We start from the raw sequence: 17,668 nt of genomic DNA, 5'->3' as shown, positions 1-17,668 counted from the left end.
CGCCGTCGTTACCCCCATGGGCATCCATCTAGAATCCCCCCCCCGCTCGGCATCGTCCATCAGGAGGCGTTCTCGGTCATGGCGGCCGCGTTGGCGGAGGCGAGGTCCTTGACATCACCCTGCTTGCCGTTCTGTTGCGGTATTAAGCGTCAGTCTCGACGAATTCTCCGGTCACGGGCGGCTTCGAAACCGGCACGTACCTGCCACTTTGCGAAGCGAAGTTCCATGTCGCCACGGCGTTCGGCAGCGATTCGGCTCTCCTCCTTGAGGCTGCGGCGGACAGCTCGGGCGGCGATGGCCAGGTAGCGGTTGTAACTGTTTGGCGCCTCCCGTTAGCTCTCGGTCGTCTATTCGGCGCATTGGACATGTCGGAGAGGCGAGAAAGTCGAGCAAGGGCAATTGACGTACGTCAAACCGGCGGCTTTCCACGCAGCAGGCATTTTGGCGGACTTGGGGTTGTTGGATGATTGGTGATGGGGGTGCTGAGCCTTTGCCAGAATTCATCGCACCTCGACTCGGACGAATCAGGGCCTGAGGCATGATTGAGTCACGTGACTCAGCATAAACGAACACCTTCACCTCACCTCCCCGTTTCGTACGGACACGGAACTGACAACGGCAATTGTCGAATCATTTTATTTAAATTTTAGATCCCTCGATATGATTTTGTTGCAACTTGTACAGTCCAAGTAACTGTGACCGTTGGCATTTTTGTGCATCCCCCCCCCTCCTATTGATCTCGGCTGTTGATGCATGGCAAAGGTGCCAGCAACTCATAAGCACAAGAATGAACGGTCTGCGAAGGCACCCGCCGCACGTCGTTCTTTGGCCTTGATTTATCGCCAACCCTTGTTTTTTCATTTGGAACGGCAAAGTAACGGATCCACGAAGGACTCTCGACGTTGGTCATCTTGGTCATCTTGGTCAAAAAATACAAAGGCCCGTTGCGATGGATTACTTGGGTCATGTTCATGACTGTCCTCCTTTCAAGCGCTGCCTAGAGTCGATTTTTTTCTATTGGAAACATCTACCACGGTGGCGAGCAAGTTCCGGAGCGGCACAGGCTCCTTCGTTAATGCCATGTACCTGGATCGCATTCGGCAGTACTTTTACTGCGGAAAGGCATTCGCTATTGACGTCGAGAAGAGAGATGGGCCGCAGCGAATCCAGCACATGAACATACGAGGCGACCGACCTTCCTCAGCTTAGGGGCCTCCTCCGGCCCCGCCGGCCATGATGATCATTTGCTGCATCTTCCTCCTGTCCACCTCCTTCTTCAGCATGACGATGCAGCTCGCAATGACAAGGACCTCCATCTGAAGAAGCTCGCTTTTCGCGGCGGCCCAATCGCCGAGGTCCATCATCAACCGGCCGCCGTTGCCGGCGGTGCAGCCGCGCGTGCCCTTGGTCCGCCACTCGTCGTTACGCACGAGCTGGGCGATTCTCCGCCGTCGCTCCCGCGACTTGCCGCCGGCGAGGGCGACCGAAGTGACGAGATCTAGGACGACGAGACTGTCCGCCCCGGCGGCCCTGCGCTCGGCGCGACTCGCGTACCGCCAGCGAAAGGTACCCAGGTGTGTGCGAATGCCCTGGGCGCGCGTGTGGCAGCCCTTGGCGTGGACCTCGAAGACCTCGTCGCAGGCGGCCTCGCCGAGCAGCTGCATATGGGGCGGACGCTTCGGTCCGAAGCGGTATGATGTGCTGCAGAGCGGTTGCTCGGCGAGATGGTCGTCCGGCTTGACGAGTACGGAGTTCCCCGAGCGGCGAGTCTGTCGCAGCGATTGGTAGGCCAGGGGACCGAGGGTTCCCGTCGGGAGCACTCGGTAGATGAGGATGGGGACGGGCGTGGTTGAAAATGGAAGGGCGATGAGGGGATGGCCGAGCGTCTCGATCTGGAACGTGTGCGTCGCGTGGAGATTGGTCGAGGGACCGGCAGGGGAGGCTGCCGCGGACGAGGAGATACTCAGTCCGATGACAGCTTCGTACCTGGGCAGGGATTCGACCGACGTGGTCGTCGAGGATGAAAGGTCGTTTAGTTCCACGTACTCGCCGTCGTCGCCTCGGTACTCTGGAGAGAGCGGCTCGCGGCGAGGGCGGAGGAGCGTGCCCTCCGTTGCGGCGTGGACCTGCGCGGTCATGGCGTCGCAGGTTCAGCGATGATGATGGCGATTGTGATGGGCGGCACCCACGCCTGCCGTGGATTCTAGTCGCCGGCACGAGCCAGTCATACGGGAGAGTTCCGAGGTGTTGCTGAGTAGAGGTCGATCACTCCAAAGTGGTTGATATTCGATGACAGTAGTATATGTCGATGTAGACCAGCAGGCCTCTCTGGGCGCGCAGGGACGGCGCAGCACACGGAATCTTATACTTGCAGACTCATCAGCCATCTGCAACATTTCCAAAACGACGAGGTTGATGCTCACAACGCGAGATATACGAGCTCGTGATGGTTGCCACGCCCGCAGGCTCCGACGGCCGAACCGGATGGCGGACGGATGCGACCCAACGGCAGCACTGCCGCCCTCACGCCATTGGCTAGGATGGCGGGCGGCGGCGCGGGGGAACCGCATGCGAGGAATGCGAGGAATGCGAGAAGCGCGGGGCCAATCAGCGGGGAGGGAGGGGTCATGTCGCGGCATCTTTGACGTCAGAGGGGCCAACGGCTAACGCGCACACGTGCCAGCACGCGCAGCCGCTGTAATTATCGTATCCAGAGTACTCCGTACATGTCCTGTACTTGTAATCACGTGCACGCGCATCCGTGATGGAAACTTTCTCCTGAGCGTGGTTGGGCAGTCACGCATGGCGATGCTAGCACTGGTGATACTAGCATTGGTCATGACATGGGCGTACGTATTACCGAGAGCCGGCATGCTCGCAATGTGGACTCGTACGTGCCAAGATCAACAGAACATGCACCTGTACTTGCTTGACCATCTGCACATCAACAACGTGCGGCGGCCACGATGGTCCCGAAGCTTCGTCTAGCTCCGCCTGCCGAAAAAGGTCAGGTCTTGATCCAGCTGGCCATCGACCCAGATGGGCCACCGGTTGTACATCTGATGCTCGCCATCGACACGCGCGTTGAGGTACTTGAGCCAGCGGACGAAGCCAGGGTCCATCCTGTCGTCCTCGGGCGACGGGTGCTTCTCCCTCACGTCGCGTTCCCTCTCGGTGATGAAGGCCATGATCTGGGCGAGGGCGATCCAGTGCGTGTGCAGCAGGATGATGGCCTGTCGGTCAAAGTTGATGAGGGCCCGAAACGAGGCGTGCGGAAGCATCATCCACCACCCGTACTCCCTCGAGTTGGCCTTGTATGCTGCGGCGACGAGTTAGCGGGTCGAGGGCGGCGCGCAGGAGGCGACCCAAGACTTGCCGTCAAAGGAGCTCGTGTACAACGTCTCGGCAATGGCCAGCAGCTGGCCGTGGTACTCCACCTCGATCTCGTCGACGCAGAGCGGTCGCAGTTTCGCTATGGCTTCGACGGCGCCGTCGACCCAGCCCCGCTCGATCAGGGGCATGCCTTCCATCAGCGGCGCCAGCAGCTCGTTCTGCTTGTCGTCCAGCAGCGTCTCGAAGACGGGCTTGATCCCCCGAAAGGCCATCTGCATGCCGACGATGAGGATGCCGCGGATAAAGGTCATGTACTCTGCGAGGCCGTCGTCGAGGCTCACCGACTGAAAGGTCAGGACGAAGCAGGTGGCCACGAGCGCGTTGGCTTCCTCGTGCGTCAGCCGGGCGCTCGAGGCCTCGGCCAGTCGTTTCTTGAGGGCCCTGATGGCCTTGACGCGGTGGTTCATGGCCGCCGCCACGACGCTTCCTTCGGCCCGCGTGCGGCCGAGCTCCGAGGCGGCGAAGCCTAGGATGGCGTGCATGAGGAACTCGTGCTGCTCGAGCCTGTCGGTCAGCCGCCCCGGTGCCGACCCGAGCGGGCAAGTTGGGGGGGTGGCGGGGGAGAACGCACGTTGTGGGCGATGCAGGGAATCTCGTGCGTCCAGATCTCCTCCTGCTTCAGCGGGTGGTGCGGGTAGCACTGGGTGAGAAAGTGGTGGAAGAAGCGCATGTCTTGGAGGCTGAACAAGGGGATCTCGCCGTGAGGCTACCGAATCTCAACCTCGACTCCGCATGGGCCCCGAGGAGCAAGGACTGGCACGGCCGGAACCTACCTGGTGGATGATTTGAGGTGCCGAGGGGTACTCGCACCTCAGGCCCGTCCTGACGCAATGGTCGCAGGCCGGGTGGTTTTCCTGGCACTGCCGTCACGGTCAACGACTCGCCCCGTCGGATCGAGATCGGGGCCCGAGGCATGCCTTGATGCGCCTTCTCTTGCAGTTGTAGCATCCCCGGCGACTCTTGGTGTGGCCACGCCGCTCGAGGCGTAGCCTTTGCGTCGGCTGCCTGCGAACGACGGCCGTCGGCTCCGAGGTCAGGCTGTCGGTCGTGGCCGCGCTCGTCGGCGTCGGCTTGTCACATGATTCGGACGGCGGCTCGACGAATGGACCGATGGTCGAAGGGTCGAGAAAGCAAACGTCTTGGGTAGGCAGGAGGGAATAATACTCCACGTCGAGGTAGGATAGCTCATCGGGCGGCGGCCGATTCATCATGAGCCTCCTGGACCGGGCGGTCTCAGTCCACCGGCAGGCAGCAACAGCAGCTATCGTCGAGATGATGCAAAGGAGAAGAGCGTCGAATGCCACGAGCACCGTCGTTTGGAGATGCTTCCCGTCGGCAAATGGGGCGAGGCATGCGTCTGCCTGACTGACGGACAAGGCTCGCAGCACGACCAAGGCAACCTCACCATGTGCTTGTCCAAATGGTGCAGCGCTCCGTCATCTCCGTCATCAGAGCGGGCCGGGGGCGAGGAGCGAGGTTCGAAAGAGAAGGATGATGCGAAGCGTCAGCGGAGACCAAAGCAAGGGAGTCAAGGGCAGCAGGCAGGTAAAAAGTGATAGGAGTGCCATGGAAATACTACGCACGACCAACCAGATGGCTAGTACCTGCTAACTATGCATATTGCTTGGCAGCAAGCTCCTCGGTGACGCACAGCCGCCACAGAAAACGGTTGCCTCAGCCATCGACTTGGCGCACCCTCATCGACCGTTCTTACTGGCTCCTCGCAGCTTCGTTCAGCTGCTGCCTGTCCGCCATCTTGAGCTCTGCTCGCCTCGAGCCGCGCCCTTTTCGCCTCTACTCAGCTCCGCTACGCGCTGCACTGCCGCCAATACCTGCAAGGAGATGATGCACGCGCAAGTGCACATGTTGCGAGTGCGCCGGGGCATCTGATTGCTCACCGCTCGCAGAACATGGGCATGGCCTGCCGTGCTCTGCCTCGGCGTCCCCTCGATGCCATCGGCTTCGCTGCTCTGGCTGGTCTGCCCTGCTGCCGATTTCGACTAGGAAATGGCCCACGGGCAAGTGCCGACGTACGAGCACTCCGGGGGGGCCGGGGCAGTTGGCCGCTCACGGTTCGCAGAACATGTGCATGCCCTGCCGTGCTTTGCCCTGGCGTCCACGGGAAGCCATCAACAGCTCCGGCGACGGGGTCGGTGCGTACCGGCCATGCAGGCCTTTGGCAGGTGCTCGGCAATGCGGCTCGATGGCAAAGCACATGGTCGACTCGGATTTGCTTGCCGGGCCATGGCGACGAACGAGGGTGGTCACGTTTGTTCGTTGGCCGCGTCAGCATCAGGGCGCTTCTTGATCGATGCCTTCAAGTGGCAGTCGGTCGCTTCGGCAGCAAGAGGGCCCCCGACGCGTCGTCAAGGGGCCGAGCGTCGTTTGCCGCTTGTCGAGGTCCGCGTTTGGTACCGAACGGCGTATCTGGTGTCAAGGCTCGACGACGATGAACAAGGTCATGGACACCGAACAGCGCTCACGCGAGGCGCGGGTGCACTTGCGTAGGCCATTTCGAACAAACACTGCACTTGTAGGCATTGGTTCCGATGGCACCCTTCGTCTTGCGTGCCCAGCATGAAGCCGTCGATGGCGACGATGGACGAGGCAACCATGAGGTCCGGAGCCGTCGTCTGGCCGGTGCGACGATGGCGGTCCCCCATGCCTCTTCGATAGACATGTAGTTCGGACAAGGGCAGTCGGGCGAAACGATCAAGGATAGCCAGCGAAGTGGCCGATTGTCTGTCAAATTCCACGACCGGGCCACAAACAAGCGACCACGAGACTTGCAGGCCTGTTCCTTTGGCACTCGCCTACTTACACTTACACCATCAGTGCACGGCTACGGTACACTGGCTTAGGTGCAGATACCTACTGCGTGCGGGTCCAGGCATACATGCTGAAGGCGCACCCCTATATGCGCTGCAAATAACCACGTACAAAGTACTCCGTACTACGATAGGTACTTGTAGTTAGTAAGTTAATTAGTTAGTAGGTAAGTACTGATTTGTAGGTCCAAAGACTGGACGCAAGTTTCAAGCTGTGGGTGCGCAAGCGCTAATAGTGCTCGGCGCATTCGTCCGGACTCGTTCACCTTGGCAACGTTAGTGAACAATTCCAGTCTTTTCCACAACCGGCTTCATCGCCGCCACGCGCGAAATCGGGAATCCACCGTCGCCAGTCTAGGCTGTCCTTTTCTGGACGACGAGGAGCAATACCACGGTGATTACGGAGTTTCCGTAGGCTGTCGCGTACAAGTGCTGCCCATCTACAACTACAAGTGCAGTGCGTGCATGGGTAGCGAATACGTAGGGGCATGTACGTGACACCGACTCCGTACACGATGCGCCCGCTCCTTCGAATGTCGTCCGATCAGCGATCCTGCAGCGGCATTTCGACCTCCCACGAAAGCAGGAAATGAAGGCGAATGCAACGGCAGGGAGGGGACGGATCCGCGCCAAGGACGCTGGCGAATTGTCGAGGCGAAATCTCGTTTGATGGCGTTTCCAACAAAGCCTTGGCCGGCAAAGCCAACGTGTTGTGTGATTACCAAAGTACAACTGCATGATATTACCGGTAAATATACACCTACAGCAAGTACAGTAAGTGCGCAACCTACTTACGCTGCAAGTACATGCAGGTACATGTTGACCTGGATTTGCATACTTGGTGCCGGCGGTGTTCGTACGGCAAGCCGTTGTTCTTTCAGGTATACACAGTGCTTGCACTGGCTGCCCAGCACTTGTACACTAGGTTAGTAGTAAATACAATTACTTACATGTACGCACATACTCCGTACATGTACCCTTATTTTACTGTAAGTGATACTTAAGTACTTGCAGCCCAGTATTTCGCACACGAGCTATAGGTAGCTGTGCTTGTGTTATACTTCATTTCCGGCCTGAGTCGCACATGGACGGTAGACCAGGCCACCCCCCGGAATGGGCTGAACGCAGGCGGCTGAAGGGGCGGGCCAGATGCTCAAGCATAAAGGGTCCAAGTATAGCATGCGCAGGTGGGTGGCTGCCTTTGCGAACACGGGCGTCTTATTTGCCGCATCACTGGTTTGGCCGTCGCTCGACGACGTTCTCGAAGCCGGCAAGGGACTGAGCGCTTACGTACTTGCAAGGTGCGCTTGCTTATTTGCACTATTAATACAACTGCGTATCCGTATTCGGTATATGCAAGCAAGTATATGTATGTGAATACTGTGCTCAGTATACATGCTTACAAGTACGTACATGTGCAAAGTTTTCGTGCTGGATTTACTTGCCACTATTACTGCATGTCCACAACTAACTTTTTACACAGACTGCATGGCTCTGCAAGCAGAATGTGCAGGCGTACCTACTGTAGGTACAGACAGTGCCAAGCACGTATTACAGCACGGGCAAGGGGAACGTGCAGCTACAATGTACCCGTACTGCACGGTGTGAATGGAGGTGGCTGTGCAAGTACATCTACAGTACTGTAAGTACTTGTACTGTTCACCACAGTTCCCTCCGACACGTACTTATTTGTGCGGTAAACCAAGGACAACACAAGCATTGCGGAGTACTTGCAGGCGTGATACGGACTGCGCTCCGATCCGCAAGGACTTTACGGAGTACGGAGTAATAATCATACTTGTACACGTACTTACGGAGTAGTTGTACGAGTATACGGTATAGGCTCGCTTCACACCGCGAGCCCAAGCCTTGGCTGCTTGGCATGGCCAGTTGGTCCAATTTCTCTCCATTCTCCCCCGTGGCAGGGATCGGCGCCGTTCAGAAGCAGAACTTGCCATGACGTGGGCCGGTTGAAAAGTGAACCAACGGTTGAAACCATTTGCGAACAGGGATTGATGGGGCCATCGAACACGGTCCATCCATTTCGTAAACCCTCTCCTGGCCGGAATGCTGAGGCATGCACATGCACATGTACATGTACATGGAACTACCCCTACAGTAGTCACATGTACAAGTACAATTACTTACATGTACATCTGGTACGGGGACTCCGTACTTGCAGTAATATGAATTCAAGGACATGTAAGTATTACTGTACTGTACTCTGTTCACCTAGTTGAACACCTACAGAAGGTGCATTGATTCTATTAATAATTATACGAACTTGCTGTACGAGCATCCGTTGAAGTGCTTGTAAGTATTCGTACAGCACAATTACTTGGACTTGGCTCAGCATGTTGGTGAGCGCTCGCCCACCTACTAGACCTAGTACCCAGGCCCAAGCACCTCCTGTATTTTATCCTCCGTACAGCCAATACCCCGTACTGCTTTCCTGCACTTGGACCTACTTGTCGATGCCTCCAAGTCCTTGTACTTCGGTAGGTACTATGTAATTACGTACTGTACAGTGATAGGCAAGTACTGCACATGTACAGTACGCACGCACCACAGTACACCAAAGTCCGGTAAGTATGTTAGTACTTGCACGTACGAATACCCTGAGGTGTCCATTCGTAACCTACTGCAAGTATAATTACTGTACGGAGTACATGTACTGTACGTACTTCAGTAGTGTACACTTAATATGAGTACCAAGGTATTCATAAATACTCCGGACTGGCCGGTTCGCGCACCACCGCCGCATATGTCAAAGGCACTTGGTATTACAAGTACTACATGCACACTACGGAGTACGTTCTCGTACTGGCACAGCCTTCAGGACCTGCCGTCGTGTTTCGTCGGTCAATCTCACGCATTGCCGGCGTCACGACAAGGGCCTGCTCGTTCAAGGCGCGGCGGCGCCGAGGCAGAAACAAGCATGAGAAACAACTTTAATTCCCGCAACGTCATGCCACTGCGGCGTCATGGTGCTTGGCCAACGCCGAACCGCAGGTGCACTTCGTCTCGCTCAGAATCACACGGCAATCGAGCGCCACCTGCGGCGCGCTGCAATGTATCGCGCCAACTTGGCCGTGCCCGGCTTTGGAAGCCAGCACCCGGCAAAAACTTGCCTCACTTCTCCGTGCCGGTCGTGGCATCGTTGTGGCATCGTTGTACTTGTACATGCGCCCGCACTCTGCTCGGGTCGGTGCTTTCAAGTACTGTAGCCACATCTGAACTCCGCATTGCTTGTACTTGCGGTACATGCCTCTGGCACGTATTGCTCTCACTGTCCCACACCAATATGGCCAGGCATAAATACTTACAGTACTTACGTCGTACAAGTAATTGCTGGAAGTAAACTTCTCCGTACGGAGTACAGATACGGTAATAATGCTGGCACATACTTACTTACGTGCAGTAATTACTGTGCATGTAGTTGTACAAGTGCAAGTACGCTCGCTGCGACAGGGGGGGCCCGGCCTCAATCACGTACTGTACTAAAGTACTTGCACCTGCGGAGTACATGTACAGGTAATGCGCCCGCTGCGACCGTGGACCCTCACCACTGTACCTGCAGCCAAGCCGACCAGTTCTTGACCGATATGCGGCTGCCTTCGAATCTCGCCAAGCTCTGCTGCGCCTGCTTGGCTCCTGCGCCGCTCGGCATGCGCTTACGTCGACGTCGTGATCGGATTCGAAACTAGATCTCGTCGGCCCAGTCGTCTCGTATCGGGTCATTTTCACCCAGTCGTGAGGCACGTTTCATCTTGTCCTTGTCCAGGGCCGGTTCGCGACATGATTGGGCCCCAGCCATGGAGAAAATCGCCGGGCCTCCCGGCCTCCTTGCGAGTGTCCGCACAAGTACTCACAGCACGGGGCACAAGTACTTGCGTGCGTGCGTGTAAGTACTTGTACAGCGTGGTTGCTGGTAAGTACTAAAGTAATAATACTCCGTACTTACATGCCACCACTACTTGTGCAAGCAAGCAATGCCGACTAGTGCAAAGGCTAGTTCTGGTACGTGTGCTAGCTGGCCTTGCCCGTTTCGTCGCCTCGGACCTGCGTCCGCGTACATGTACCGCGCGCGCCGTGCACCGCTGCCGGCACCGTCGGTACCTGTACTTGCCCTCGCCGTTGGCTGGTGCCGAAACGGTGCGCCGACCTGACTCGGCGGGAACCCCCCCACCGTCCGAGGTCTAAATGTGCGACCATCAGTGGCTGCTCATGGCCGACCGGGGCCGCCTGACCGTCGGCTCGGCCAATGGGCGGGCGGCAGCTGGAAGCTGGCACCACCCATTCGTTTTCTCCCAACCCATGCAAGCCCGCACAGCTCGTTGCCGAGCCTGGCCGCCGGCTGCACTAGCGGCGAGGCGGCCGCCGAAGAGGGTGGTTGATTCAACAGGTGCGCAGGGATCTCTGGCTCTGGCACGGCGGGCCCAAGCAAGGACAAGCACCGCCGGCATGGCGCCATGCCCAAGTGCACGTACCCGCACGCTCACCGCAAGCCAGGTGGTGCGCGAGTACCTGTACTTACTTGCCTTCCGCGGTGGCTGTGCTCGCCAACCTGTGCGGTCGCTGCCCGGTGGGTACCTTGCTTCGTTCCCAGGGCCCTAGTGTCGGCTGGCAGCTATGAAGACAGCTCAGCGACCATTTGTCGGCCGTCCATTCCCCAACCTCAGCTTCGCTTCCTCGACTCAAGGGATGCTGGCCCATCGGCCAATTCATTCCTCCGCCGTTTGACCAGCGTCCAAGGAAGGCGGGTGCGTTCCTCAGGGCCCTTTTCTTCCCATCCATGTCGTCGATTCAGCATTCGAGCCGTGCACAGCCAGCAGCCGCCGTGGCAAGTGCCAGGTGCAAGACCAGAAAGGAGCACGGCAGCAAGTGCGGACGACCAGTTCGCCACCTACCTACTGTACTTTACATGTGCCTACCTGCTTAGGTACCTACCGTGGTGCCTGTAAGTACTGTACTTGCGTCCGTGTACGGTAGTAAAGTACAGTATCTTACTATTTGCTGCAGTTGTGGGTTCAAGTGCAAATACTGTTGGTCATGGCAGGTGCACTTGTAAGTGAACGCCAGGGAGGTGCTTGTGTTGCACAGTAAGTAGATACCTGGGTATGCTTGTTCATGTCGTGTACCCCGTACTTGTGGGAAACATCCCGTCATGGTTGTGCATGTACTTTGTGCATGTAGAACTCGGCTGGGTCAAGTGCCGTGCATGTACTATCTACATGGCCACGCAAGCATGCTGACAACGGTACGTGCAGACGCAGGTACATGTACTTATTGTATGGTGTAACGATGCAAGTACACGCCACTGGCACATATGCACTGCCATGGGTGCATTACGTCCGGAGCACAGCTAATACTTACAGATACGGAGTACGGAGTACACATGCACATAAAGGTACTTGTGCGCGATGGAGCATGGAATACCGCATCGGGAGTCCGGGGTACGAAGCTGCAAGTACATGTACTTGCTGGCACCCACAAGTGCTACCAGAAGTAGATGTACTCCGGTACTCCGCACTTGCCCACTCTACAGTACCTTAAGTACAGTACTTGGATGCTTCGATGTACTTAGGTACATTGTACCCGGACTGCGCATTGTACAGTACTGTACACGTACGCCATACTTACACTTACATGTACTTACCGCAAGTACAACTAAGTACATGTACATGTGCTCGTACTGACATTCCCGTCCTCATACACCACGACGACTCGGCCGCAACCCACCCAAAAGGTTGTCGTGGCGCGGTATGTAGAGCCAGAACGACCCTCGTCCCTCTTGCCTGCGAACCTACCTTGACCCCCCCCCCCCCTGGCGCCATCCGGGTGTTCTTTAGGGGCTGGTTGGGGTGTTTGCGCCCGTTGCCCCACTCGCATCCGTCGTCAACACCGTCGCCTTCGCCTTCGTCTCGCCTTATCATCTCAACTCCGCCCTCTCGTCCTCCTCCCTTCCCCTAACCTCCCCTCCACTCGCACGGGGTAATACATATTTACATCCAACAATCCGCCCCCCCCCTCTCCGCCTCACCATTCGATCCTCACGCCTCCCTTTTTCTTTTCTTGTCTTTCGAAGCTCCCTCCGTCTGCCCCGACCTTCCTTTTCGGCCGTGCCGGCTCGCCCATCCGACCTCGAAGGACTCGAGAGTATTGTCGTCGTTGATCGCTTTGAAATTCCCCCTTTCCCCATTTTCGTATACTCGCCGTCCGATTCGGCTGCGGTAGAGAGTGCGGCCGACATCATCTTATCAAGCCGTTGAGCAACACCGCCCCTCTCATTGCCGTCCCAAGCACCATCCGTCGTACCGTCCCTCCACCAAGGTTGTCGACCCGCCACCATGTTCCGCAAGACCATTGCCGCCCTCGCGGCCGTCTCTGCCCTCACTGGGCAGGTCTCGGCCTCTAACCACCGCCACAATCATCGCGGCGAGGCTCACAAGCGAGAGGTCGTTCACAAAGTAGAGACCATCACCTCGACCGTCGTCGAATATCACAAGCCGGACGCCGGGAAAGACTTTGTCTATAATGTCAAGCCGGCACCGCCCCAGCAAGCCGCTCCGCCTGTAGATGCGGCCCAGGCCCAGGCTCAGGCTCAGGCTCAGGCTCAGGCTCAGGCTCAGGCTCAGGCTCAGGCCCAGGCTCAAGCTCAGGCTCAGGCTCAGGCTCAGACTTCTCCTGCTCCTGCTCCTGCTCCTGCTCCTGCTCCTGCTCCTGCTCCTGCTCCTGCTCCTGCTCCTGCTCCTGCTCCTGCTCCTGCTCCTGCTCCTGCACAGGCTGGCGGTTCTCCCTTCCCCGGTGGAAAACGAGGCATTGCATTCGAGAGTCTGGATGCGGCCAATACACTCAAGAAATCCTGCGACACATGCTCCTGGGGCTATAACTGGCAACCGACTTGCCCCAGCGGCGTCAACGCCGGCTTTACCTACATTCCCACCTTGTGGGGCAGCGATGATAAACGTAGAACTGCCTGGCCCGCTATCGCCGAGCAGGCCATTGCGGCAGGCTCCAAGATCTTTTTCAGCTTCAACGAACCCGATATTCCGGAGCAGTCCAACTTAACTCCCCAACAGGCTGCCGTCGACTTCGTCGCTCTCATGAATCCTTATAAGAAAGATAATATCACACTCGGCGCCCCGTCCGTCAGCAACGCTGGCGGCGAGGCAAACAAGGGTCTCGATTGGCTCAAAAATTTCCTGGCGGCCTGCAAGCAGCTGCCGGAGCCATGTGTAATCGATTTCTGCAACGTCCACTGGTACTCCGGGTTCAAATTCAGAGAGACCCTCTTCACGCACCTCGCAGATGCCTATACGATTTGTGATAATAAGCCTATTTGGCTGACCGAGTTTGCCCCCAACGACGGGGATGTCAACCAGTTCATGGCGGAAGTTATCCCGCGGTTGGACAAGCTCGACTATCTTCACGGCTACTCGTACTTCAAAGCCGAAAAACTGGTGAATGGCGCCAGCGTCAATGAAAACGGCGGCGCATACGCTTCGGTTCACTGAGTGCAAACCGAGTTTTATCCTCGGCCATTTGCCCTGTCCTCCGACGCCTACCCTGTCCTTCTCTCGGTGCCGCTGGATGAGGAAGTCGATCTTGGTCGGGCAAGAGACGGTTCCACCGCTCTTCGAGCCTCCTCCCCCCTGCTGTACTGTATATACTTGGCCCGTTCTACTTTTCTGTGTTGGCATTTGCTGTTACATGGGTTGTGCATGGCGGAAGCTTTCGAGTCGACACCTCGCGAGGGCAGCCTGGTCGTTGGATATCTGCTGGCGCAAGGAGGGTCGCCTTGTTTGTTGGATGGTTCCGTTCACATCTCTGGATTTTTTTGCTTGTCTGAATGGATACGCGGAGTTGGATAGAATATGAGCCATTATGAATCAATCGACGCAAGCTTCATCGAAACGTCTTCTCCCGTCGTCGCATTCCCAAGCGAAAAGGTAGATAAAACAGTGCGTGTACGCCGATGAATGAAACTTGCTACTCGGATTCGATACTACCTGTCGACCGCAACGACGGCCAAGAGAGGTGCCATGATTCCCATGCACAAGCGCTGTCTCCTACTTGCAGCTTGCCACACGCACACCTCGGGCAACATGCTGCCCCTACGAGTGCAGTGCAGCGCGAGCACTTGTACTAGCCGTAACTTGGTGCTCACGGCAAGCTAGATCGTAGCCCGGAACGTGCCTCCTCTCCATTCCTTCTGGGACACTCCCCACTTGAGAGACGCGAGCCATCGTCGAGAGACCAGCCAAGCAAACCTCTTGACCGTATCCTTGCGCCCCAAGACAGATCTTGCCGCATCTCCTCCTTCGCCTCGTCGAATGCCATCTATATCGGCTGCCGTCTGTTGCTCTCCCTCGTTTGACGGAGCGCCATCGGAGGGGCATCACCCTCGCCGTGTCGCAGTTGCAGCACATGAGCCGAATCCATCTCTTCCGTACCGACAGGTTGCTGTCTCGTCAGCAGCACGTCCGAGTCCCCTGGGCTGGCTCTTTCACGATTCTGTTCACCTGCGTGCCGAGAGCGCTCCGGGGGGGGGGTCACAGTAGAGTCCACTCAGGTCGGCAGCAGTAGACGAATCTGGTGACCCGGCCATCATGTACAAGGTGATGATTGCCGACGTCGCTGGTCATCTCGTGCCCGTGATGAGAGCCCCATCCTGCGCCTTGGCAACCAGCTACCGACAAGTCCGGTGCCATGTCGCTCTCGGGAGTAGGGGTAGAAGGAGTGCGAGGACGGATGGGGCACATGCTGACAAGGAGCCAAAGGAGCACGGCGGTCGTATAGGCCATTTGGATCTGTTGAAAGTCGCCAGCGGCAGGCCTCGAGATGCTTCTTCCTGCCGCTGCCTCGCCGCCCTCTCATCTTGAACCCCCTCCCGGGGCTTCCTTCGTCCCTCAACACCACAACAGCGTCGAGATCGTGCGAGGAGCGCCGCTGGTTGCGAGGACTGCGCGCCGTCATTTCATCGTCTCCAAGCAAAACCATAAAGCCCCAACCGATATCGTGATCCGTGTCCGCATCGTATCGCCATGAAGGAGGTGCCGCCCGGCCTTGGCTTTGGAGCAGGCACCCGCCCCCGAGCTGCGGCGAGCGATGGTTGTCGTTCCAAGACATGCCTGCCCGGCCATTTCTATGCATCGTCCCCCGTGTCGAGACCCGGTCGGCGAGGAGCTGTAATGTCATGGTCATGTCATGTCGTTCGTGCGAGCCACGGCCGACAGGCGAATGCATCACTTCAATACCACGGCCAATGTTGGGCCCGAGCAGGTCGTGGGGGCCCCTGCTCGAACCGGGCAGGGTCGTGTTCGTCTTCATCTCGTCCGAAATTTCATTCACCCCGAGGTATAAGAACCAAGCCAGCGCCGAGTGTGCCGCAGAAAACGCCGCGCAATGCTCCGTGAATACTCCATGACTGTTCCGTCCGTTGCGGACCCAACGCCCGCGACCTGCAAACCAGGCCCGACAAGACAGTAAAACTAAGCAAGGGGGTTGACGGCAGCGTCGGCCGAGGAACCGTCGCTTCCCCCGAAGCCCATCAGCGCGACTCGCACTGGCCCTTGGGCCCGAGCTGGACGGCGCTACCCATCTACCCGCTCGGCCGGTTGCGGCCTCGTGCGGATCCGAAATTTGTCCTTGAGCTTGTCGGCGAGGCGGACGGCGTGCGGCCTGTCGGCCGCCTCGGCGTCGGCCGCCTCGTGCTCGCTCGTCCGGGCCCGCATCTGTCGAAGGGCCTCGATCCGCTCCTCCACCGGTGCCTGCCGCAGCCTGTTGATGTCGAGGAGGCGAGAGAAGCGACGGGCGCGGGAGCTTGACGGGGGGCGTCCATCCTCGGCTTCGAGAGCCAGCGGAGGGGCGATGGACTCGTCGTCACCGGCCGTCGACGCTTTCCTGGCGTTCGCGTGGCTCGGTCGCAGATCCAGCCGGCTGAGGCGGCGTGGCAGGTCAGCAGGCCGACGAGGACGGGGGGGAAGCAGCGCGGACCGCCGTCGACTCACCAGAGGGGACAGGTTCCGGACACGTCGATGAGCCAGGGGTCGACGCAGTTGGGGTGGAACTGATGATTGCACGGCAGCACTCGCACATCTTCGCCGACCTTGAAGTCTTCGGTGCAGATGGAGCATCCCAGGTGGTCCTCCTCGGCCCGCTCGTTGTCGGCCGAGTGGTTGCCCGACGTCGTCGTGTCGCGGCTCTGCCGTCGCGAGGCGCCGGCGCCGCCGGCGGTGCTGGCCTCCTCGGCCATGCTCGGCCGCGTCATCTGCGTGCCGGGCTCGCTGCGGCTCGTCGACGCTTCGAGCTCAAGCTGAGGGTCCACCTTGGTCGATTCCTGGGGTCCAAACTTGACGATGGGAATGGTGTCGAGCACGGCGCGGGCCAGCCCCTTGGCTCGGCTCTGTCGCGCCCTGCCTCCGATGGCGTTTCGGGGGCCGTACCTTTCCGGGTACCGGTGAGCCCGGATGGCTCCGGTGGCGATGATGACGAGGAAGAGGAGGGTGATGAGGCCCGTGATGCTGTAGAGGATGCTCATGGCAACGGCCGAGTTGTTGCTGCCGCCGCTCGCTTCGTTGTCGCCATCCGTCGCGTTCCCGGAAATGGTGACGCCGACGCTTCGCGTCTTGCTGGCGTTCAGGTGGTTCAGAAGGTTGGACGCCTCGCCGGCGTCGGCCATGGTGAGGATGTTGTCGTAGGGAAAGGTGCCCGAACTGTCCGAGGATATGTCGCACATGTTCTGGCTCGTCGAGTAGAGCACGATGGCGTTGGGCTTCTGCTTCATGAGCTCGTTGAACATCCTGTTGGGGTTGATGAAGTTGGTGTCGGGAGCTCCATCGCAGGACAGGTAGGCAACGTCTTGGGGGCCCTTGATGTCGAAGTAGGTGGTGGCCGTGGCGGCCCTTAGGTTGCCGACGATCTTGACATACTTGGGAACGGGTCAGGGACGGAGGCCGACGGCGAGCGATGAGCCGAGGGCAGAGGGCACGGGGGACGGGGGGACGTTCACTCACTCCGGGGGACGGCAGAGACCCGTTGAGGCCGGGGTTCTGGGTGAGAGGTATGACGGTGTACTGGTGGCTCGACTGAGCCGATAGGGTGAGCTGAAGCGAGTTGCTCGAGGCCAACGCGGGCACCTGCGACACGGGGGAAACAGTCGCTCCATCGTCGGCGCCGACCGTGGCCACGGCCGCCAAGAAGACGGCGAGGACAGAAGTTGCTATGGGGACGCGGGCGACGTTGGGCATCGCGGGCGACGTGGAGCTTCGTCGGAGGCACAAGCCGGCTCGGCAACGGTTTCGGGCATGCGTACCGCCTCCACTCTGGCCTTTCGTCGTGGGCAACGAAGACGAGGCGAAGGCGAGAGGGCGGGGGAGCGACGGAACTGATGGACCTTGGACGTCGGACCTCGTCAAGCCGGCGATCTCGGGCGCTCAGTTGCA

The 17,668-nt window shown here is 58.6% G+C and overlaps 6 protein-coding genes across 6 annotated transcripts; 1 reads left to right on the top strand and 5 right to left on the bottom strand.

Moving 5' to 3' along the window:
* Window positions 1–59: 59 nt before the first annotated feature.
* Window positions 60–440, bottom strand: DCS_07670 (uncharacterized protein; the record flags this gene model as incomplete). The annotated part of the gene is made up of 3 exons (XM_040804954.1): window positions 60–131; window positions 201–315; window positions 409–440. The coding sequence occupies 3 exons, from the start codon at window positions 438–440 to the stop codon at window positions 60–62; spliced, it is 219 nt and encodes a 72-aa protein (XP_040655058.1).
* Window positions 441–1,205: 765 nt separating this feature from the next.
* Window positions 1,206–2,138, bottom strand: DCS_07669 (uncharacterized protein; the record flags this gene model as incomplete). Its single annotated transcript, XM_040804953.1, has 1 exon — window positions 1,206–2,138. The coding sequence occupies one exon, from the start codon at window positions 2,136–2,138 to the stop codon at window positions 1,206–1,208; it is 933 nt and encodes a 310-aa protein (XP_040655057.1).
* Window positions 2,139–2,984: 846 nt separating this feature from the next.
* On the bottom strand, window positions 2,985–4,063 carry DCS_07668 (C6 transcription factor; the record flags this gene model as incomplete). The annotated part of the gene is made up of 4 exons (XM_040804952.1): window positions 2,985–3,233; window positions 3,298–3,319; window positions 3,373–3,887; window positions 3,965–4,063. The coding sequence occupies 4 exons, from the start codon at window positions 4,061–4,063 to the stop codon at window positions 2,985–2,987; spliced, it is 885 nt and encodes a 294-aa protein (XP_040655056.1).
* An 8,508-nt stretch (window positions 4,064–12,571) lies between these two features.
* Window positions 12,572–13,738, top strand: DCS_07667 (uncharacterized protein; the record flags this gene model as incomplete). The annotated part of the gene is made up of 1 exon (XM_040804951.1): window positions 12,572–13,738. The coding sequence occupies one exon, from the start codon at window positions 12,572–12,574 to the stop codon at window positions 13,736–13,738; it is 1,167 nt and encodes a 388-aa protein (XP_040655055.1).
* A 1,093-nt stretch (window positions 13,739–14,831) lies between these two features.
* Window positions 14,832–15,554, bottom strand: DCS_07666 (uncharacterized protein; the record flags this gene model as incomplete). Its single annotated transcript, XM_040804950.1, has 1 exon — window positions 14,832–15,554. The coding sequence occupies one exon, from the start codon at window positions 15,552–15,554 to the stop codon at window positions 14,832–14,834; it is 723 nt and encodes a 240-aa protein (XP_040655054.1).
* Window positions 15,555–15,817: 263 nt separating this feature from the next.
* DCS_07665 (RING-7 protein) lies at window positions 15,818–17,473 on the bottom strand (the record flags this gene model as incomplete). Its single annotated transcript, XM_040804949.1, has 3 exons — window positions 15,818–16,163; window positions 16,235–17,154; window positions 17,240–17,473. 3 exons carry the CDS (start codon window positions 17,471–17,473, stop codon window positions 15,818–15,820), a joined length of 1,500 nt encoding a protein of 499 aa, XP_040655053.1.
* Window positions 17,474–17,668: the final 195 nt, after the last annotated feature.

The sequence above is a fragment of the Drechmeria coniospora genome, chromosome 03, assembly GCF_001625195.1.
Source record: "Drechmeria coniospora strain ARSEF 6962 chromosome 03, whole genome shotgun sequence".
In the NCBI taxonomy this organism is placed as follows: domain Eukaryota; kingdom Fungi; phylum Ascomycota; class Sordariomycetes; order Hypocreales; family Ophiocordycipitaceae; genus Drechmeria; species Drechmeria coniospora.
Note: the sequence above shows the minus strand (reverse complement) of the source record. Positions and strands in the feature narration are given on the sequence as shown.